Genomic DNA, 23376 nt, shown 5'->3' with positions numbered 1-23376 from the left:
CAGTACTATAGAAGCCCCCGTCACAATACAGTACTGGGGACTGTACTAGTACTATAGTAGCCTCCGTCACATTACAGTACTGGGGACTGTACTACTACTATAGTAGCCCCGTCACATTATAGTACTGGGGACTGTACTAATACTATAGTTGGCCCTGTCACATTACAGTACTGGGGACCGGACTAGTAGTATAGTAGCCCCGTCACATTACAGTACTGGGGACCTTAATAGTAGTATAGTAGCACCGTCACATTACAGTACTGGAGACCGGACTAGTATTATAGTAGTCCCTGTCACATTACAGTACTGGAGACCGTACTCGTACTAAAGTAGCCCCTGTCACATTACAGTACCGGGGACCGTACTAGAACTATAGTAGCCTCCGTCACATTACAGTACTGGGGACCATACCAGTACTACAGTAGCCTCCGTCACATTACAGTACTGGGGACTGTACTACTACTATAGTAGCCCCCGTCACATTATAGTACTGGGGACTGTGCTAGTACTATAGTGGGCCCTGTCACATTACAGTACTGGGGACCGGACTAGTAGTATAGTAGCCCCGTCACATTACAGTACTGGAGACCGGACTAGTATTATAGTAGTCCCTGTCACATTACAGTACTGGAGACCGTACTCGTACTATAGTAGCCCCTGTCACATTACAGTACTGGGGACCGGACTAGTACTATAGTATCCCCCGTCACATTATAGTACTGGGGACTGTACTAGTATTATAGTAGCCCCTGTCACATTACAGTACTGGGGACTGTACTAGTACTATAGTAGCCCCCCTCACGTTATAGTACTGGGGACTGTACTAGTACTATAGTGGCCCCTGTCACATTACAGTACTGGGGACCGTACTAGTACTATAGTAGCCCCTGTTACATTACAGTACTGGGCACCAGACTAGTACTACGGTAGCCCCGTCACATTACAGTACTGGGGACTGTACTAGTATTATAGTAGCCCCTGTCACATTACAGTACTGGGGACCGGACTAGTACTAAAGTAGCCCCCATCACATTACAGTACTGGGGACTGTACTAGTATTATAGTAGCCCCTGTCACATTAAAGTACTGGGGACCGGACTAGTAGTATAATAGCCCCTGTCACATTACAGTACTGGGGACCGGACTAGTACTATTGTAGCCCCCATCACATTACAGTACTGAGGACCATACTAGTATTATAGTAGCCCCCGTCACAATACAGTACTGGGGACCATACTAGTACTATAGTAGCCTCCGTCACATTACAGTACTGGGGGACTGTCACAGTACTGGAGACCGGACTAGTACTACAGTAGCCACCGTCACATTACAGTACTGGGGACCATACTAGTACTATAGTAGCCTCCGTCACATTACAGTACTGGGGACTGTACTAGTACTATAGTAGCCTCCGTGACATTACAGTACTGGGGACTGTACTAGTACTATAGTAGCCCCCGTCACATTATAGTACTGGAGACTGTACTAGTACTATAGTGGCCTCTGTCACATTACAGTACTGGAGACCGGACTAGTACTATAGTAGCCCCGTCACATTACAGTACTGAGGACCATACTAGTACTATAGTAGCCTCCGTCACATTACAGTACTGGGGACTGTACTAGTACTATAGTAGCCTCTGTCACATTACAGTACTGGGGACTGTACTAGTACTATAGTAGCCCCCATCACATTATAGTACTGGGGACTGTACTAGTACTATAGTGGCCCCTGTCACATTACAGTACTGGGAACCGTACTAGTACTATAGTAGCCTTCGTCACATTACAGTACTGGAGACCGTACTCGTACTAAAGTAGCCCCTGTCACATTACAGTACCGGGGACCGTACTAGAACTATAGTAGCCTCCGTCACATTACAGTACTGGGGACCATACCAGTACTACAGTAGCCTCCGTCACATTACAGTACTGGGGACTGTACTACTACTATAGTAGCCCCCGTCACATTATAGTACTGGGGACTGTGCTAGTACTATAGTGGGCCCTGTCACATTACAGTACTGGGGACCGGACTAGTAGTATAGTAGCCCCGTCACATTACAGTACTGGAGACCGGACTAGTATTATAGTAGTCCCTGTCACATTACAGTACTGGAGACCGTACTCGTACTATAGTAGCCCCTGTCACATTACAGTACTGGGGACCGGACTAGTACTATAGTATCCCCCGTCACATTATAGTACTGGGGACTGTACTAGTATTATAGTAGCCCCTGTCACATTACAGTACTGGGGACTGTACTAGTACTATAGTAGCCCCCCTCACGTTATAGTACTGGGGACTGTACTAGTACTATAGTGGCCCCTGTCACATTACAGTACTGGGGACCGTACTAGTACTATAGTAGCCCCTGTTACATTACAGTACTGGGCACCAGACTAGTACTACGGTAGCCCGTCACATTACAGTACTGGGGACTGTACTAGTATTATAGTAGCCCCTGTCACATTACAGTACTGGGGACCGGACTAGTACTAAAGTAGCCCCCATCACATTACAGTACTGGGGACTGTACTAGTATTATAGTAGCCCCTGTCACATTAAAGTACTGGGGACCGGACTAGTAGTATAATAGCCCCTGTCACATTACAGTACTGGGGACCGGACTAGTACTATTGTAGCCCCCATCACATTACAGTACTGAGGACCATACTAGTATTATAGTAGCCCCCGTCACAATACAGTACTGGGGACCATACTAGTACTATAGTAGCCTCCGTCACATTACAGTACTGGGGGACTGTCACAGTACTGGAGACCGGACTAGTACTATAGTAGCCACCGTCACATTACAGTACTGGGGACCATACTAGTACTATAGTAGCCTCCGTCACATTACAGTACTGGGGACTGTACTAGTACTATAGTAGCCTCCGTGACATTACAGTACTGGGGACTGTACTAGTACTATAGTAGCCCCCGTCACATTATAGTACTGGAGACTGTACTAGTACTATAGTGGCCTCTGTCACATTACAGTACTGGAGACCGGACTAGTACTATAGTAGCCCCGTCACATTACAGTACTGAGGACCATACTAGTACTATAGTAGCCTCCGTCACATTACAGTACTGGGGACTGTACTAGTACTATAGTAGCCTCTGTCACATTACAGTACTGGGGACTGTACTAGTACTATAGTAGCCCCCATCACATTATAGTACTGGGGACTGTACTAGTACTATAGTGGCCCCTGTCACATTACAGTACTGGGAACCGTACTAGTACTATAGTAGCCTTCGTCACATTACAGTACTGGGGACCATACCAGTACTATAGAAGCCCCCGTCACAATACAGTACTGGGGACTGTACTAGTACTATAGTAGCCTCCGTCACATTACAGTACTGGGGACTGTACTACTACTATAGTAGCCCCGTCACATTATAGTACTGGGGACTGTACTAATACTATAGTTGGCCCTGTCACATTACAGTACTGGGGACCGGACTAGTAGTATAGTAGCCCCGTCACATTACAGTACTGGAGACCGGACAAGTATTATAGTTGTCCCTATCACATTACAGTACTGGAGACCGTACTCGTACTATAGTAGCCCCTGTCACATTACAGTACCGGGGACCGTACTAGTACTATAGTAGCCTCCGTCACATTACAGTACTGGGGACCATACCAGTACTATAGTAGCCTCCGTCACATTACAGTACTGGGGACTGTACTAGTACTATAGAAGCCTCTGTCACATTATAGTACTGGGGACTGTACTACTACTATAGTAGCCCCCGTCACATTATAGTACTGGGGACTGTACTAGTACTATAGTGGGCCCCGTCACATTACAGTACTGGGGACCGGACTAGTAGTATAGTAGCACCGTCACATTACAGTACTGGAGACCGGACTAGTATTATAGTAGTCCCTGTCACATTACAGTACTGGAGACCGTACTCGTACTATAGTAGCCCCTGTCACATTACAGTACCGGGGACCATTCCAGTACTATAGTAGCCCCTCTCACAATACAGTACTGAGGACTGTACTAGTATTATAGTAGCCCCTTTGACATTACAGTACTGGGGTCCGTACTAGTGCTATAGTGGCCCCCATCACATTACAGTACTGGGGACCATACCAGTACTACAGTAGCCCCCGTCACAATACAGTACTGGGGACCATACTAGTACTATAGTAGCCTCCGTCACATTACAGTACTGGGGACTGTACTAGTACTATAGTATCCTCTGTCACATTACAGTACTGGGGACTGTACTAGTACTACAGTAGCCCCCATCACATTATAGTACTGGGGACTGTACTAGTACTATAGTAGCCCCTGTCACATTACAGTACTGGGGACCGTACTAGTACTATAGTAGCCTCCGTCACATTACAGTACTGGGGACCATACCAGTACTATAGTAGCCCCCGTCACAATACAGTACTGGGGACTGTACTAGTACTATAGTAGCATCCGTCACATTACAGTACTGGGGACTGTACTAGTAGTATAGTAGCCCCGTCACATTACAGTACTGGAGACCGGACTAGTATTATAGTAGCCCCTGTCACATTACAGTACTGGGGACCGGACTAGTACTATAATATCCCCTGTCACATTATAGTACTGGGGACTGTAATAGTACTATAGTAGCCCCCCTCACGTTATAGTACTAGGAACTGTACTAGTACTATAGTGGCCCCTGTCACATTACAGTACTGGGGACCATACTATTAATATAGTAGCCTCCGTAACATTACAGTACTGGAGAGCGTACTAGTACTATAGTAGCCCCTGCTACATTACAGTACTGGGCACCAGACTAGTACTACGGTAGCCTCGTCACATTACAGTACTGGGGACTGTACTAGTATTATAGTAGCCCCTGTCACATTACAGTACTGGGGACCGGACTAGTACTATAGTAGCCCCCATCACATTACAGTACTGGGGACTGTACTAGTATTATAGTAGCCCCTGTCACATTAAAGTACTGGGGACCGGACTAGTAGTATAATAGCCCCTGTCACATTACAGTACTGGGGACCGGACTAGTACTATTGTAGCCCCCGTCACATTACAGTACTGAGGACCATACTAGTATTATAGTATCCCCTGTCACATTACAGTACTGGGGACTGTACTAGTACTATAGTAGCCTCCGTCACATTACAGTACTGGGGACTGTACTAGTTTTATAGTAGCCTCAGTCACATTACAGTACTAGAGACTGTACTAGTACTATAGTGGCCCCTGTCACATTACAGTACTGGGGACCGGACTAGTACTATAGTAGCCCCAGTCACATTACAGTACTGGAGACCGGACTAGTACTATAGTAGCCTCCGTCACATTACAGTACTGGGGACTGGACTAGTACTATAGTAGCCTCCGTCACATTACAGTACTGGGGACTGTACTATAGTAGCCCCCGTCACATTATAGTACTGGAGACTGTACTAGTACTATAGTGGCCCCTGTCACATTACAGTACTGGAGACGGGACTAGTACTATAGTAGCCCCGTCACATTACAGTACTGAGGACCATACTAGTACTATAGTAGCCCCCGTCACATTACAGTACTGGGGACCGTACATGAAAAGCTTCAATTATTAATTGTATATTTTCATAACATTGTACAATGTTTTTACTGCACTTTCCCAACCAAGTAGCAATAAAAAAAAAAAAAACGCAAAACTGTAATAAATGGGGTCACTGTGGATTAATACATTGTATATAAGTGTTATTGTATTCATACAATTGTGTTTCTTTAGATTATATACAGTACATGTTCTGCTTGTGTCACAGCTGCAGGCTCAGTAATGACACCATTAATCAGGCCTCTTACATGTCTAATGAGCTGTCCTTTTTTGCTTTGACTCCCACAATGATGTTGCTCATTTGAGCAGGTGTCAGACCCGGCACTTATAATTAGCGCCTGTAGGTTACAGTATTGAAGTAGATAACTCTTTGGGGTTTTCCGAATTAGCACAAATACGTATAATTACTACAATTGGATACAGGTACATTATTATTTCTGTAAGGCAGATGTCACCTTTCCTATATGACTGCTACTGTACTGTACTACTAACCCTCCTGAGCTCAGGTACCTCCTGGGAGTCATCCTGCTAACAGCGCTCATTATAATGATAATGAGCCCTAAGTGATGACACAAACTGTTCATGTAGGATCCTTGTAGAAGGATATGGAGCAATACATATTTTACTGGTGTATTTTCTATAAAGTTATTTTGTTCAAGTTGTAGAATAAATATGCATATTTGACATTGTCATTTGAGGACTATGCATGTGTCAGTACTGGGGATACATGTATTTGCTGACATAAAACCCTAATAATGTTGCTTTTATTATTAGTATTTATTGTGTATATACAGATGGAGCCGGCTCCATCTTTGGCCGGCGCTTGGCAGATGCCTTTCACTGGCGAGCGACTGGGACGCACGTGCGTCTCACGCGCATGCGCGTCTCAGTATCACGGCGGCTGGGCAGCGGCTCCCTGTTCGTCCCCGCTTCAGGGAGATGCTGCCCAGTTCAGGCGGGGGGGGGAAAGCAGCGAGGACCCCCGTCAAGCTCCGTCACCACGGGGTAGCCAGCCGCTGGCGGTGGATGGCGGTAGAATCGCCATCCACTGCAAAGATGGAGCCGGCTTCCTCTGTATGTATATGGAGCATTTCCTGGTCAGTATTGTCATGGATGGGCTACATATAAAGATGTTACTTACACTGTATGTATGTATGTATGTATGTGTGTGTGTGTGTGTGTGTGTGTGTATATGTAATCACTGTCTGTGGGGTGTCTGAACTAGAAACAACCAGGTTGATGACTGAACTGGAAACGGGTTGGACTGGAATGCACCCATTTGTACCATTCGATCCTACTTTCGCATGGGACCCGCAGGTCGACAAATTTAAGAACGGCGCGCTCGGCTTTATTTGGCTGTACGAATAAATTCAGCTCAAACTACAAATGGAAAATCAGAATAATTTCCCATGCGTACTGTATATGCTTCTTTGTGTAAAAAATAGGAAAAATAAATAAAGGACGTGCACCCCCACCCCCGGCAAAACCAATCCTAGGCTCTTTAAGCCTGTCCTGGTTTCAGAGGAAAAAAGGACTGGGGTCCCCCTTTATTTAAAAAAACAGCACCAAGCACTTAGACTGGTCCTGGTTCCAAAAATATGGGGGACTAAAGGAGTAGGGACCGCCACGTCCCATATTTTTGGAAACAGCACCGGGCTCCAACAGGATGATGCCACACCCAGGGGACACTTTTTATATAAGGTCCTGTGGCCATGCCATTAACCAGTGACTGGTCAGCCCAGGCCACCCCCTGGCAAGGGCTGAAGCCCGTGGCTATTTCCAGTCCTCCTGGGCGGTGGGTGCTGGGTTGATAGATATGTGTAAAAAACTAAAATAAATGAGGAACATTTGGTTCTGCTGAGGAATTAAAAGTCCCAGCAAGCCTCCCCACATGTAGGGACTTGGTGAACCACAAGTCCCTGCATGCAGGGCATTAAAGGGTCTGTTGGGACTTCCACAGCACAACCAATACTAAAGAAAACACACACACTGCAGACAGTATAACGTTAATGACATACATGCACACAACATACACATATACTCTCCTATCTGGACATGTAGGTCGGGCCCCTTGTCTACGCAGAAATCCATTAGCTACCTATGGGAAAACAATCCAATACTCACCTACTCTAGTGTAGATCATGTCCTCTTCAGTCCATGCAGGCATCCAGGGGTTAAAGAAAACAACAATGACTCAAACCAGCGGACTAAGAAACCGCACATGCAGCTCCTCCCAGAGACTGGGGGGGGGATCCCACTGATGTCAGTCAATGGAACGCCCCTCAGCCTATCACGTTTGAGCTCAAGAAGAGCTGTGCACCTGATAGGCTGTTCGCCATACATAGGAGCATTATGAAAATAACATGGGTTCCTGGGATGGGAAGCGGCACATTTCCACAACCAGAAAACTATTGCGGTCACTTTGTGGTCTCCTCCAATTGACTTTTACACAGAGAAGCATCGTATTCACCCGTATTTGGGTGGCGGTGACCTCGGCAGCCAAACACGAGTAAGTTCACCCTTGGAAAATATGAATCCTGAGACCTCAGAAGCTATGTAAATTTGCTGAGTTCTCAAGCCAAGCTTAGTTAATTTCCCCCAGGGCGAAGGTCAGCACATTGGTCCCCGTTACCTCTCAGCTCTTCTCAACCCATCACATGCTGCGGTGTGGCCAGGGAGGAGCTTAAAGTGTTATTTTTTCACTATTTTTTCTAAGGGTGCATGGCCATGCCTCCTGTGATTAGACCACGCCCCTTGAAAAGTCCCTGGGCCCTGCCGGGCTCTCTACTGCCCTGACTACTGTCAGTCCATTGATTGATGCAGTCAGCTGACCAGAAGTAGTTTACTGAGTGGCTGAAAGTAATATATGGCCCCTCCCCCAAATGTCACTATAAAAATTGCACCCCCCTCCCCGCAATCCTCCCCAACCCCCCTGCCCTATCCTGTCACTCACTGCGGCAGTGGTGAGCGCAGCAGGGAGCAGGACCGTTTGACGGTCTCCTGGAGGCGGCACAGCTGGCGGCTGGGGCAGCACAGTGGGCTCTGTCCAGGTTTGGGAAGCGACTGTGCTGAGTCTGACAGGCATAGTGGTGGCCAGGCTGTGCAGCGTGACGTGATGTCAGGGGTCACACTGCGTAGCCTGGGCGCCGCCATGCTTGTCAGACTCAGCACAGCACACTGTCCCGACTCCCAAACAGCATTGGGGTAAGGAGCATCCAGCCGGGCAGCATCTCAGCCATATTCTAAAGCACTGAGCGCTGCCTGGCTTTAAACAAAAAGTACATTTTCAATCCCGGGATTCAAATCCCGACGATTTTAGGCCAAAATCCCGGGATTGGCCTCCCTAGTTGGGGCGGAGCTATGCTGTGTCCTCTGTGTCCCGGCACCTGGGGGAAAAGAAAAAGAATATCTGGTTATGCATTGTCATCGATGGAGGAAAACCATCTGGTTCTCCTGGGGGTTTGTGCTGTATAGAGGAGCATTGCACGGCCTCCGAGCATTGCCTGCCAAGTCTATTCCTGCTTCCATCCCGATGCATCAAATGCAGCTACACTCTGTGATTCACCGTCATTTTTATATTGATTTGGATTATATAGCCCAAATCTAATTCTAATTGAAAATTACACTGAATGGAACCGTGTGTAAATAGCTTATGTGTTTATGTATCTGGAGAACTATAATCACGATCTGGATAGATTGTATATTACATCTATATAAGAACATTTTCAGAATATAATAATAATCATTTATATGGATGTATTTGGAAGTGTTTTTTTTAACTGTCTGTAAACTTTACATCTCTGAGCTAAGGAAGGAAGGAGGAGGATGTAGAATTCTAATAACAATAACCATCTCACTGACAGCAGCACATCACTGACAGCAGCGCATCCCCATCTCACTGACATCAGCACATCACTGCCTCACTGACAGCAGCACATCACTGCCTCACTGACAGCAGCACATCACTGCCTCACTGACAGCAGCACATCACTGCCTCACTGACAGCAGCACATCACTGACAGCAGCACATCCCCATCTCACTGACAGCAGCACATCACTGCCTCACTGACAGCAGCACATCACTGCCTCACTGACAGCAGCACATCACTGACAGCAGCACATCCCCATCTCACTGACATCAGCACATCACTGCCTCACTGACAGCAGCACATCACTGCCTCACTGACAGCAGCACATCACTGCCTCACTGACAGCAGCACATCACTGCCTCACTGACAGCAGCACATCACTGCCTCACTGACAGCAGCACATCACTGCCTCACTGACAGCAGCACATCACTGACAGTAGCGCATCCCCATCTCACTGACATCAGCACATCACTGCCTCACTGACAGCAGCACATCACTGACAGCAGCGCATCCCCATCTCAGTGACATCAGCACATCACTGCCTCACTGACAGCAGCACATCACTGACAGCAGCACATCACTGATAGCAGTGCATCACAGCTTCACTGACAGCAGCGCATCACCAGCCTCACTGACAGCAGCACATCACTGCCTCACTGAAAGCAGCGTGTTCCCATCTCATTGACATCAGCACATAACCCGCCTCACTGACATCAGCGCATCCCCATCTCACTGACAGTAGCACATCCCCGCCTCACTGACAGCAGCACATCCCCATCTCACTGACAGAAGCCCAATCCCCGTCTCACTGAAAGGAGCCCATCCCTGCCTCACTGACAGCAGCACATCCCTGCCTTACTGACAGCAGCACATCCCCGCCTCACTGACAGCAGCACATCCCCGCCCCCCCCTCACTGACAACAGCACATCCCCACCTCACTGACAGCAGCACATCCCCGCCTCACTGACATCAGCGCATCCCCGCCTCACTGACATGAGCACATCGCCGCCTCACAGACAGCAGCACATCCCTGCCTCACTGACAGCAGCACATCCCCGTCTCTGTAACAGCAGCACATCCCCACCTCTGTGACAGCCGCACATCCCCGCCTCTATGACAGCAGCACATCCCCGCCTCTGTGACAGCAGCACATCCCTGCCTCTGTGACAGCACCACATCCCTGCCTCTGTGACAGCAGCACATCCCTGCCTCTGTGACAGCAGCACATCTCCGCCTCACTGACATCAGCGCATCCCTGCCTCACTGACAGCAGCGCATCCCCGCCTCTCTGACAGCAGCACATCCCCACCTCTGTGACAGCAGCACATCCCCGCCTCACTGACAGCAGCACATCCCTGCGTCACTGACAGCAGCACATCCCTGCCTCACTGACAGCAGCACATCCCCGCCTCACTGACAGCAGCACATCCCCGCCCCCCCTCACTGACAACAGCACATCCCCACCTCACTGACAGCAGCACATCCCCGCCTCACTGACATCAGCGCATCCCCGCCTCACTGACATGAGCACATCGCCGCCTCACAGACAGCAGCACATCCCTGCCTCACTGACAGCAGCACATCCCCGTCTCTGTAACAGCAGCACATCCCCACCTCTGTGACAGCCACACATCCCCGCCTCTATGACAGCAGCACATCCCCGCCTCTGTGACAGCAGCACATCCCTGCCTCTGTGATAGCAGCACATCCCTGCCTCTGTGACAGCAGCACATCCCTGCCTCTGTGACAGCAGCACATCCCCGCCTCACTGACATCAGCGCATCCCTGCCTCTCTGACAGCAGCACATCCCCACCTCTGTGACAGCAGCACATCCCCGCCTCACTGACAGCAGCACATCGCCGCCTCACAGACAGCAGAACATTCCTGCCTCACTGACAGCAGCACATCCCCGGCTCACTGACAGCAGCACATCCCCGGCTCACTGACAGCAGCACATCCCTTCCTCACTGACAGCAGCACATCCCTGCATCACTGACAGCAGCACATCACTGCCTCACTGACAGCAGCACATACTATCAGTGAATAGAGAATGAATAGAGATGAGAAATGTTTTAACTTCATTTGTTTTTAATGTGCAACTTGTATATTGCTGCTTGTAGGCGGCTCACAGGAGAATTGGTTCCGGCTTGTCCTTAAGACACGTCGGCCTAATATATGGGGGCCTTTATACAGAAGGCACCTGGCATTTACTTCACTCTGAGTGCTGGCAGACCACGCAATCTATAACTGTATCTGTAAATATATGGGATAAGACACACTGTAGCCCTTTTCTTTGACTGTTTATGACAATTTTGCACTTATAAATGAATATAAGGAAACACTATAAGCAAAGCAAAAGTTAAGATTGCGTAGTAGTTTATGTAATGTTTTCTGCAGCTTATTGCCCCCGTGGGTCAGCAGCTTATTGCCCCCGTGGGTCTGCTGCTTATTGCCCCCGTGGGTCTGCAGCTTCGCTCTCTGGGGCAGTCGGGCCATTTGCTGCTAACTCATCATTCTGATGATCTAAACGGTTCTGAGGATTCCAATGTGACCGCTGGTAATGAGGCGCTAACACAGACCCATCACCTGAGAGCTAATTATCCTGGAATATAGTGTGTGACATTGTCCCCAGACAGATGGCATGTGTCTCCGTGTATGATGGCATTGTGCTAATAAGCACATTCATTACTGCTGCCTTATATTGGAGTTCTGTCGTATTCAAAATATCATTTATTTGTAATGTTTCATATTTATGAGATTGGTCTATTTCCAACTTATTGTTAGAAATAAATGGTGAAATGTAATTTGGTAAGAAATCTCCAGTTTTTTTAAAGCGGCAATCATTTACACTGCAAAATCACACTGGTCCTGAAGTATAAATGATTGCCGCTTTAAAAAATCTGGAGATTTCTTACCAAATCTCTCACTTTCTGATTCTCTCATCCTATTACATTTCCCCCATAATGTAGAACATGGCTAAATACTATTATGGATAACAGCTTTATATCATTGACAATCTACTCTTTTATTATAGAGATTAGTGTCCTGACTATTGGTCGGCTAAGATTCGTTCCGATTACAGATTGTAGACTGTCTAGCGTACACTATGGGGCCGATTCGGCCCCATCCCCTATGTTTGGATTTTTGCATGCACGATTATGCGCAATTCCCAGGAGCAAACGGCTTTTGTGAGTTCCACTCTGGGAACGGAGGGTCGGGGGCGGCAGCAGGGAAACACCGGGTGATTTATGGACATCCAAATAAAGACACTGGGTGTTCCTGTGCGTATGCAGGTGTGGTGATGCCTGCTCGGGGTAGGTGGCTGACATCACATGACAGGATGAGAAGGCCAGGGGCTCGCACTCTCCATTCGATGGGGTTAAGGTCAGTCACGTTCCACACTGAACTCAAACCATGTCTTTCTAGCAGGGCCTTAACTCGTTATGTGCCAGCGATGCCTTGCCCACAGCGCACCACTGGCACACTGCTAATCTGCAGGAGGTGCAGACTGCTGCAGCCAGTGACAGCGCATCCCCTCCACGCTGCACTGTGTTCCCCAGCTTGTGGATCAGCATCATCAGTTCAGTCACAGTGCCGCCTGCCAAGCAGATTGCCGAGTCTAGGACACAGAGGATCCGTGACTGAGGGTCTGCCGGAGGAGACGTGCTGTCACTGGCTGCAGGAGCAGCAGTGGGCACCGGTATGTGACCTAAGTGGACATGGCTGACATAGAGTGGGGAGGGGGACATGGCTGACATGGGGGGGTAGACAGGGAGATAGCTGACCCTGGGGGAAGTGGGGGTTAATGGGGACATGGCTGACACTGGGGGGGGGGGGGGTGCTACTCCAGTGGGCATTTTGTACATAAGGGGCACTACTCCTGTGGGCATTATGTAAATAAGGGCACTACTCCAGTGGCCATTATGTGCGTAAGGGGCACTACTCCTGAGGGCATTTTGTGTCCACTGGAGTACCTGGCGCAGTTTGTCTAAGGGGCTGTACCTGGCACAGTGTGTTATAAGGGGTTCTACCTGGCGCAGTGTGTCTAAGGAGCTCTATCTGTGCAAGTGGCACTGTGTGGTGTAATGTGAATAAAGAACAATACTGTGTGGTGTAATGTGAATAGGTACTATTATGTGACCATGCTCGTTCCCCATGAAGCCATTTTAAATATGGGGGGGCACCAATTGCCTTTCTGGCACAGGGCACTTAAATGTCTAATTACGGCACTGCACTGGGGCAGTTATATTGGAATAGAAAAGGGCCTTTCCCAAGCTGTTGCCACAAAGTAGGAAGCAAAGCATTGTCCAGAAGCAATAAGACTGCCCTTCACTGGAGATAAGGGGTCTCCCCCGAACCCTGACACACAACCCCATACCATTATATCTCCTCCACCAGATCGTGTACCATGATCCCTCCTCCACCAGCCCCATACCATTATACCTCCTCCACCAGCCCCATACCATTATACCTCCTCCACCAGCCCCTGTACCATGATCCCTCCTCCACCAGCCCCTGTACCATTATCCCTCAACCAGCCCCGTACCATTATCCCTGCTCCCCCAGCCCCCCATACCATTATCCCTGCTCCCCCAGCCCCCGTACCATTATCCCTCCTCCACCAGTCCTGTACCATTTTCCCTCCTCCACCAGCCCCTGTATCATTATCCCTCCTCCACCAGCCCCTGTACCATTATACTTCCTCCACCAGCCCCTGTATCATTATCCCTCCTCCACCAGTCCCTGTACCATTATCCTTCCTCCACCAGACCCTGTACCATGATGCCTCCTCCACCAGCCTTGTACCATGATCCCTCCCCCCACCAGTCCCGTACCATTATACCTCCTCCACCAGCCCCATACCATTATACCTCCTCCACCAGCTCCAAACCATTAACCCTCCTCCACCAGCCCCATACCATTATCCCTCCTCCACCAGCTCCATACCATTATCCCTCCTCCCCGAGCCCCGTACCATTATCCCTCCTCCACCAGCCTCATACCCTTATCCCTACTCCAACAGCCCTGTACCATTCTCCCTCCTTCCCCAGCCCCCGTACCATTATCGCTCCTCCACCAGCTCCCGTACCATTATCCCTCCTCCATCAGCCTCATACCATTTTCTGTCCTCCACCAGAGCCCCACCATTATACCTACTCTACTAGCCCCAAACAATTATCCCTCCTCCATCAGCCTCTTACCATTATCCCTCCTCCACCAGCCCTATACCATTATCCCTCCTCCACCAGCCCCATACCATTCTCCTCCACCTGCCCCCATACCACTATCCCTCCTCCACCAGCTCCATACCATTATCCCTCCTCCCCCATCCCCATACCATTATCCCTCCTCCCCCATCCCCATACCATTATCCCTCCTCCCCCATCCCCATACCATTATCCCTCCTCCACCAGTCCCATACCATTATCCCTCCTCCACCTGCCCCATACCATTATCCCTCCTCCACCAGCCCCATACTATTACCCCTCTTCCACCACTCTGTGACTCCACAAAAAACATTTTGAGTACTCCACAGTCCAGTGTTGGTGTGGGTTACAACACTCCATCCCACACCTGGCATTGGTCTTGGTGATGTACATGCAGCTGCTCGGCCTTGGAAACCCATTCCATTACGCTCCGACCGCACAGGTTTTGTGCTTACATTAATGCCAGTAGAATTTCAGAACTCTTCAGCTATGGAATCAGTAGAGCGTTGGTGACATTTACGCACCATGCACCTTATCAGTCATTGACCCTGCTCTGTGATTTTACGTGGTCTTCTGCTTCGTGGAGTTGCTGTTGTGCCTATTGTTGCACCAAATGGCGCAGAATGCCCGGTGCGGCTGAGCTGCTTTGGGCTAGGTAGAGCAGCATATTTTCTCAAATTTATAAATGATTTGCAGACACAGTAAAACTCCACTCAGAGGGTGAGATTTAATAGGATGAGATTTTCAGAAAGTGAGAGATTTGGTGAGAAATCTCCAGTTTTTTTAAAGCGGCAATCATTTACACTGCAATATCAAACTGGTTTAGCAGTGTAATTGATGGCCGCTTTAAAAAACCTGGAGATTTCTTACCAAATCTCTCACTTTCTGAATCTCTCATCCTAATAAATCTCACCCAGAGTGTCAGTGTCACAACTAGAAATGTTGCGGCCCCCCACCACAAAAAGTATGGCTCCTCATAAATTAATTCTAAGTTTTTTAATCTGCTTGCTCTTTGCCAGAGCTGGTTACCAGGGGATACAAGCTGCTTGCCAGCAGTTTCATGCTCCTTGCCTGAGATTTCATGCTCGTTGCCAGGGGTTACTTGCTCATTGCCAGGGTTACCTGCTCATTGCCAGGGATTTCATGCTCAGTGCCAGGGTATTGCTGTACACATTGGTGCCAATCTATGTTTTTGCTGGTGGGTGCTCAAGCCAAAAATATAGGGGAGTGGCTTCATGGGAAAGGGGCGTGGCCACAAAATAATACTGATTTATATTACGCAGCACAGTTGTTTCCAATATTCAAATGGTGGCAACAGTGCCAAATACATAAATGCCCCCACAGTGCCAAATACATAAATGCCCCCACAGTGCCAAATACATAAATGCCCCCACAGTGCCTAATACATAAATGTCCCCACAGTGCCAAATACATAAATGCCCCCACAGTGCCAAATACCTAAAAGCCCCCACAGTGCCAAATACATAAATGCCCCCACAGTACCTGTGCCAGCGACGTAGGAGGGGGAGTGCAGTGGGACACGGGCGAGTAGGCCGCTGCTGAGCCGGTGGGTGCTCATCAATTTTCGTGGGTGCTCGGGCCCTCAAGCACCCACAGAATCGGCACCTATGGCTGTACATGCTGCACTTACCTGATAGAAACTAGAGGTCCAGTAGGACCTCTAGAATTAGTCTCCTACAAGTTGGTGGCCATTTTTCTATGGCCATTTTCAGCAGATTCCATGTTGACCACCAGACTGACTGGCCAGGCCCTGTCTCAGTGCGCCAGGTGGTCGAGCACTACGCTGGGAGATGGAGCTGATTGGTCAGCTCCTGTTTCAGTGTGTCAGGTGGCCGTGCAGAGTGCAGGAAGGTGGAGCTGATTGGCCAGCCCCCGTGTCAGTGTTCCAGGTGGCCGCTCAGAGTGCTGGGAGGTGGAGCTGATTGGTCAGCCCCTGTCTTAGTGTGCTATGCAGATAATCACTGCACTAGGAGGTGGAGCTGATTGGCCAGGTCCTGTTTCAGTATAGTGGGTGGTCGAGCACTGTGCTGGAAGCTGGAATTGATTAGTCAGCTCCTGTCTCAATATGCCAGGTGGCCAAGCAGAGTGCATGGAGGTGGAGCTGATTGGCTAGCCAGTGTGTCAGAGCACACTGGCACACTAGCTGAGTGGCCTCTCAGAGCGCTGGGAGGTGGAGGTAATTGACAAGGCCCTGTCTCAGTGTGTCAGGTGGTCGAGCACTGCGCTGGGAGGTGGAGCTGATTGGTCAGCCCCTATCTCAATGTCCTGGGTGGCTGAGCACTGTGCTGGGAGGTGGAGCTGATTAGCCAGGCTCTGTCTCAGTGAGTCTGGCAGCCGAGTAGAGTGCTGGTAGGTCAAGCTGATTGGCCAACCTCTGTCTCATTTTGCCAGGAGGCCATGCACTGCGCTAGCAGGTGAATTTAATTGGCCAGCCCCTGCCTCAATCTGCCGAGCAGAAAAACAGAGTGCTGGAAGGTGGAGCTGAATATTCAGCCCCTGTCTCAGTGTGCCGGGCAGCCAAGTAGAGGGCTGGGAGGTGCAGCTGATTGGCCTGCCCCTGTCTCTGTGTGCTGGGTGGCTGAGCAGAGTTCTGGGAGGTGGAGCTGATTGGCCAGGCCCTGTCTCTGTGTGCTGGATGTCCGAGCAGAGTGCTGGGAGCTGGATCTGATTTGGGGCCAGATGTACTAAGCTTCAAAAGTGATAAAATGGAAAGTGATAAACCACCAGCCAATCATCTTTTAACTGCCAAACTCCATGCTGTGTTTGAAAAATGATAGGCAGTAGCTGATTGGTTGGTGGTTTTTCACTCTCCATTTTATCACTTTTCAACGCTTAGTACATCTCGCCCTTGGCCAGGCCCTGTCTCAGTGTGCCAGGCGGCCGAGCAGAGTGCTGGGAGGTGGAGCTGATTGGTCAACCCCTGTCTCAGTGTGCTGGGTGGCCAAGCAGAGTGCTGGGAGGTGGAGCTGATTGGCCAGGCCCTGTCTCAGTGTGCTGGGTGGCCGAGCACTGTGCTGGGAGGTGGAGCTGATTGGCCAGGCCCTGTCTCAGTGTGCTGGGTGGCTGAGCACTGTGCTGGGAGGTTGAGCTGATTGGCCAGGCTCTGTCTTAGTGTATCGGGCAGCCGAGCAGAGCACTGGTAGGTGGAGCTGATTGGCCAACCCCTTTCTCATATTGTCAGGTGGCCATGCACTGCACTGGCAGATGGATCTAATTGGCCAGCCCCTGACTCAATGTGCCGGGCAGCTAAACAGACTGCCGGTAGGTGGAGCTGAATGGTCAGCCACTATCTTAGTGTGCTGGGCAGCCGAGCAGATGCTGGGAGGTAGAGCTGATTGGTCAGCCCCTGTCTCAGTGTGCTGGGTGGGCGAGCAGATTGCTGGGAGGTAGAGCTAATTGGTCAGCCCGTGTCTCAGTGTACCAGGCAGCCAAGCGGAGTTCTGGGAGGTGGCGCTGATTGCCCAGGCCCTGTCTCAGTACGCTGGATGTCTGAGTAGAGTGCTGGGAGATGGAGCTGATTGTCCAGGCCCTGTCTCAGTGTGCTGGATGACCCAGTACTGCACTGGGGGGTGGAGCTGATTGTCCAGGCCCTGTCTCAGTGTGCCAGGTGGCCCAGCACTGCACTGGGAGGTGGAGCTGATTGCCCAGGCCCTGTCTCAGTGTGCCAGGCAGCCAAGCAGAGTGCTGGGAGGTGGATCTGATTGGCCAGACCCTGTCTCAGTGTGCTAGGTGGCCGAGCTGAGGGCTGGGAGGTGGAGCTGATTGGTCAACCCCTGTCTCCGTGTGCTGGGTGGCTGAGCAGAGTTCTGGGAGGTGGAGCTAATTGCCCAGGCCCTGTCTCAGTGTGAAGAAAACAGATAACAGGTGGCTGGTTGGGTGCTGAGTGGTGAGCTGCTGTGCTAAGCTGTGGTTATGTGGAACGGGGGTGTCACTACCGTTAATCAATGTAAAAAAAGAAAGGGGTAAACTGTGCTATCCGGGTAGTTTCCAATGGTATGTGGGAACCAAAGATTATATAGATCACGATTTTATTTAAAAATACATTGACAAGATGACAATGCTGAGGCTTGTCCGGACACTGTGGTGGCTTGTTGGTACCTGAGCAGGGTAAGTCACTTGCAATAAGCACCGCCGCTTTCCTTGCAATAGCAACTTTATCAAGTGCTATTGCAACAAAATGTGTCAGTGCTTACTGGCCAGCCCCTGTCTCAGTGTGCCGGGTGGTCGAGCACTGCGCTGGGAGGTGGAGCTGATTGGTCAGCTCCTGTCTCAGTGTGTCAGGTGGCCACTCAGAGTGAGAGGAGGTGGAGCAAATTGGGTCAGTGTGCCAGGTGGCGGAGCAGAGTGCTGGGAGGTGGAGCTGATTGGCCAGGCCCTGTCTCAGTGTGCCGGCTGGTCGAGCACTGCGCTGGGAGATGGAGCTGATTGGTTAGCTCCTGTCTCAGTGTGCTGGGTGGCAGAGCAGAGGGCAGGTAGGTGGAGCTGATTGGCCTGCCCCTGTGTCAGTGTGTCAGGTGGTGAAGCAGAGTGCTGGGAGGTGGAGCTGATTGGCCAGGCCCTGTCTCATTTTGCCGGGTGGCTGAGCAATATGCTGGGAGGTGGAGCTTATTGTCCAGGCCCTATCACAGTGTGCTGGACAGCCGAGCAAAGTGCTGGGAGATGGATCTGATTGGCCAGCCCCTGTCTCAGTGTCCTGGGTGGCCAAGCACTGTTTCGGGAGCAGGGCAGGCGACAGGGGGGGGGGGTCAAAGGGGACACCTGTACCGGGCCTCAAGCTTGTGAGGGGCCCCAAGGTTCTGACGCGCTCAGGGCTGTAAGCATACCGGCGGCAGTGCAGTGCCTAGCAATGGTTTATAATGGCACCCCCCTGGTTCCTGTAAAAGTACTTACTCAGACCCTCCTTCGGTATTAGTGAATATTAATTATGTTTCTTTTGTAACAATATAAAAAATACATTGCAGTATATTAAAAATGTTTTGCTCAAAGGGGCGGTGTTGGTGGGGCCTGCCAGAGATATCAGTGTACCGGGCCCTGAGTTTTCTGTTCCCGGCCCTGGCTGGGAGGTGGAGCTGATTGGCCAGGCACTGTCTCAGTGTGCCGGGTGGCCAAGCACTGTGCTGGGAGGTGGAGCTGATTGGCCAGGCACTGTCTCAGTGTGCCGGGTGGCCAAGCACTGTGCTGGGAGGTGTAGCTGATTGGCCAGCCCCTGTCTCAGTGTACCCGGGTGGCCAAGGACTGTGCTGGGAGGTGGAGCTGATTGGCCAGGCCCTATCTCAGTGTGCCGGACGACCGTGCAGGTAGACAAGAAGCGGATTGGCTTAGTTAGCCCCAGCTTTCTGTTTGCCATGCTTTTAGGCCGACTGCTTGGTTAAGAGGTATATCCAGAAGGGATGAATCTCTACCTTCTATCATTAGTAATCTACCAGAGATTTCCTGGATATCAAATATTCTCCTGAATAAAACACATAATACTGCATATAAGATGCCACTTTCTTATCTCCCGTATTTGATATAGTCACAATTCCTCCTGTGCGTCTTTCCTATGGTAAACCATTTAGCTTTGCTCTCTCGGGGACACTGGGCCATTTTCTGCTTACTCCTCATTCCTTTTTCTGAAACAGTTTGGAGGCTCCCAGTGGGCCAGATATTAATGAGTCCCCAATGTATATACATTATCCAGGAGTTACAGTACATAGTCAGTGAGTGAGCAGGTCCCAGGAATAGCCTTTGTGACACTGCTCACCCCTAGAGAGAGGGGCAGGTGTCTCTGTGTGTGACGGTACTAGTGGGAGATGTTTTCCCCATGTGACTGTACTAGCAGGAGATGTTTTCCTGATGTGTGACATTTACTGGCGCTAATCACCAATTCACTGATAATTAGTACATAGCATTTGCAAATGTCTTTGTTTCAAATCAAATCTCTTCATAACTAAAGTTCATAAGAAACACTATTTTTTTACTGTCATGATATATTGCCATGTTATCTTTTGCATATAGATTGTATATATATATATATATATATATATATATATATATATATATATATATATATACACACACACACACACACACACACACACATACTTCGAGGTTGTGAAGTGACAAACCAGAATCAAATGATTAATTTGCCAATTGACACCTAGCCGATTTTATGTAGAAATATAGGAAATTCAACTTTTCTATAAAATCTTTTTAATCATTAGTTTCCTAATTGAAAACCGCCCGGTCCTGCTGCTGCCCCGTATGTGCCCGTCATGGGACCGTTGCACCATAAACTGTTTTTTTGAGCAGGCCGAGGTCCTTGTCCAGCAAGAAATCCCCCAGCGACCGTCCTGCCCAGCCCTCACATGTGCCAGATACTCCTTACATAATGGTGTAAGCTTCTACATAAACACGAGAAGCATCAGATTCTGTCAGTCATTGTACTCTAGAGATGAGATAATAGACACAATCTGATTGGTTGCTATCGGCTATGAGACACTATGAGACACTATGTCAGTCTCCTCAGTACGGGCATTTCCTTGATATTAAGGATAAGTTTCAGCTTTAGAGCCTCCGTCCTTACCCCGTACACAATGGGGTTCACAATGACAGACGTGAGGAGTCCGCTGATGGAGAGCATCACATGGGCCGTGACCGACACCGTGCCACCATTCAGTCTGTATCTCAGGAATACGAACAGAGATGCCGTCATGAAGACACAGAAGGTGACGACGTGCGTCAGCACAGTATGGACGGCTTTCAGAGAAGCCGGCCCAGAGATCTTCAGGCAGACCGCCAGCGTCCTTATATAGCAGTATATAATAATCAGCAGCGTACACAAAATGACAACTAATGTTTCAGCAAGTCCAAAGATGTTACTGACGGAGGTGTCGCCGCAGGCCAGTCGGACCAGCGACATATTGTCACAGAAAATGTTATTAATATTCACCCCACAAAACCGCAGGTTTGCCGTCAGTATCACCGGAACCAGGACCAGTATAAAGGCAGCGATCCAAATGATAAATATATATGTCAGAGCTTTTACATTGGTCATCAAGGCGGAGTATCTCAGGGGGTGACCGATGGCCAGATAGCGGTCATAGGCCATGGTGGTGAATGTGAATATTTCCACCGTAGAAAAGCTCTGGACACAGAATGTCTGCAGGAGACACCGAGGAACCGTGATCGTCCAGGATCCCAGCAGCAGGTTCATTATATACTGCGGGAAGATAACGGTGTTACCACACGCACCATTGAGAATCAGGTTACAGATGAACATATACATGGGCTCATGGAGACTCTCCTCAGCCCAGATCACATAGACAATCAGGCAGCAGAGGGTCATGGTGGCTATATACAGGCTGAGGGCTAATACACAGTACAGGTATCGGTAATTCTCCATCCCCAACAGGCCGAGGAACACAAAGGATGTACTGACTCCGGACAGGTTCTCCAGCTTCATTCCAGCCTCATATTCCAGCAAAGCCATGGTTACTAATCCTATAGTATACGGCTTATACTGAGTATACAGGGAATGTCGGTCCTATGTGGGAATGGCTGCAGGGAATGTGCTCTGGGATATCTGACAATTGTGTGATTCCAGCTGCTGCTGCATCCCTCTTCTTATACACAGATCTCAGGGACGGTCCCTGCCCCGGGGATTCGCTCCCACAAGGCGTCTATGATCACTGGAATACATCATTTATTTATCTGGCAAAGAGTCATATCCACTAAGCTGCAGTCTTAATAAATATGGGCCTTATTCTGGTTCACTCTTAGAGGAAAATTCCTTCTTAGCTGGACAAAACCATGTGCACTGCAGGGGGGCAGATGTAACATGTGCAGAGAGAATTAGCTTTGGGTGAGTTATTTTGTTTCTGTGCAGGGTAAATACTGGCTGCTTTATGTTTACACTGCAATATAGATCTCACTTTGAAGTAAAACCCCACCCAAATCTAACTCTCTCTGCACACGTTACATCTGCCCCCCTGCAGTGCACATAGTTTTGTCCAGCTAAGAAGGAATTTGCCTCTAAGAGTGAACTAGAATTAGGCCCTATGACTCTTCGCTATACTGTTAGATATACTAAAGGCTATGAAGGGGTGTAACCATAGCAACATATTGAGGGGGTGATTCAGGTTTACTTGCTGAAAAGCAGATCGGCGAATATACACATGTGCAGGCCCGCTGTGTGAGTATCACACTCGCCAAGGTGTTCACACCAAGGGGGCATGGGAATGCCCAGTGTTTCCTGGGCGTGCCCAGAAAAACAGTGGGTGCACCCAGAAAAATGCTGGGCGTCCCGACGCAAATGCAGGCGGGTCAAAACCTGCACGCAGCGGGCAGCTGAGGTCACACTACATCAGCACCTCCCCTATTTTGGCCATATCCGAGGCAGATAATATTAGTCTATATTGACTTTTATTTGCAGATGGGTAAAAAAATCATTCAATGGTGGCGTCCATCGAATGATTTTTTTGCCCGTATACCGCATGCGACTGGATGTATCAGCGTAGACATCCATTTGCATGCCAGCGTGGGCATTTGGTCGGCGAATGGGGGTGGGCATTTGCTCCCCTGGCCAGCGGCGTTTACCCGCTGGCTAGGTAGCGAATGAACGCTGCTTAGCGAGCAGGTCTGAATCAGACCATGGAGGTGCCACTGTCCGAATGCTTACTGAGAAACACCTGTCCATGGTAGTTATTCA

At 49.4% G+C, this 23376-nt stretch overlaps 2 protein-coding genes across 2 annotated transcripts in view; one reads left to right on the top strand and one right to left on the bottom strand.

Annotated features, from left to right (window-relative positions):
- Positions 1-15741, top strand: part of LOC146058602 (uncharacterized) — an 83512-nt gene extending 67771 nt beyond the window's left edge. Inside the window, exons 16-17 of the mRNA XM_083170877.1 lie at positions 11857-12016; positions 15686-15741. Coding sequence (XP_083027003.1) covers positions 11857-12016; positions 15686-15741 — 216 coding nt within the window. The remainder of the gene's footprint in view (positions 1-11856; positions 12017-15685) is intronic.
- Positions 15742-21177: 5436 nt separating this feature from the next.
- On the bottom strand, positions 21178-22158 carry LOC146058601 (olfactory receptor 4B13-like). Its single transcript, XM_083170876.1, has one exon. The coding sequence runs from the start codon at positions 22156-22158 to the stop codon at positions 21178-21180; it is 981 nt and encodes a 326-aa protein (XP_083027002.1).
- Positions 22159-23376: the final 1218 nt, after the last annotated feature.

Source organism: Crinia signifera, chromosome 2 (assembly GCF_055691185.1).
Source record: "Crinia signifera chromosome 2, ASM5569118v1, whole genome shotgun sequence".
NCBI classification, from domain to species: domain Eukaryota; kingdom Metazoa; phylum Chordata; class Amphibia; order Anura; family Myobatrachidae; genus Crinia; species Crinia signifera.
This window is presented reverse-complemented; position numbering and strand designations above follow the sequence as displayed.

Bases quoted from the DNA above. Each gene is read 5' to 3' on its own strand.
- LOC146058601 (XM_083170876.1), bottom strand. From the start codon at position 22,158: ATGGCTTTGCTGGAATATGAGGCTGGAATGAAGCTGGAGAACCTGTCC.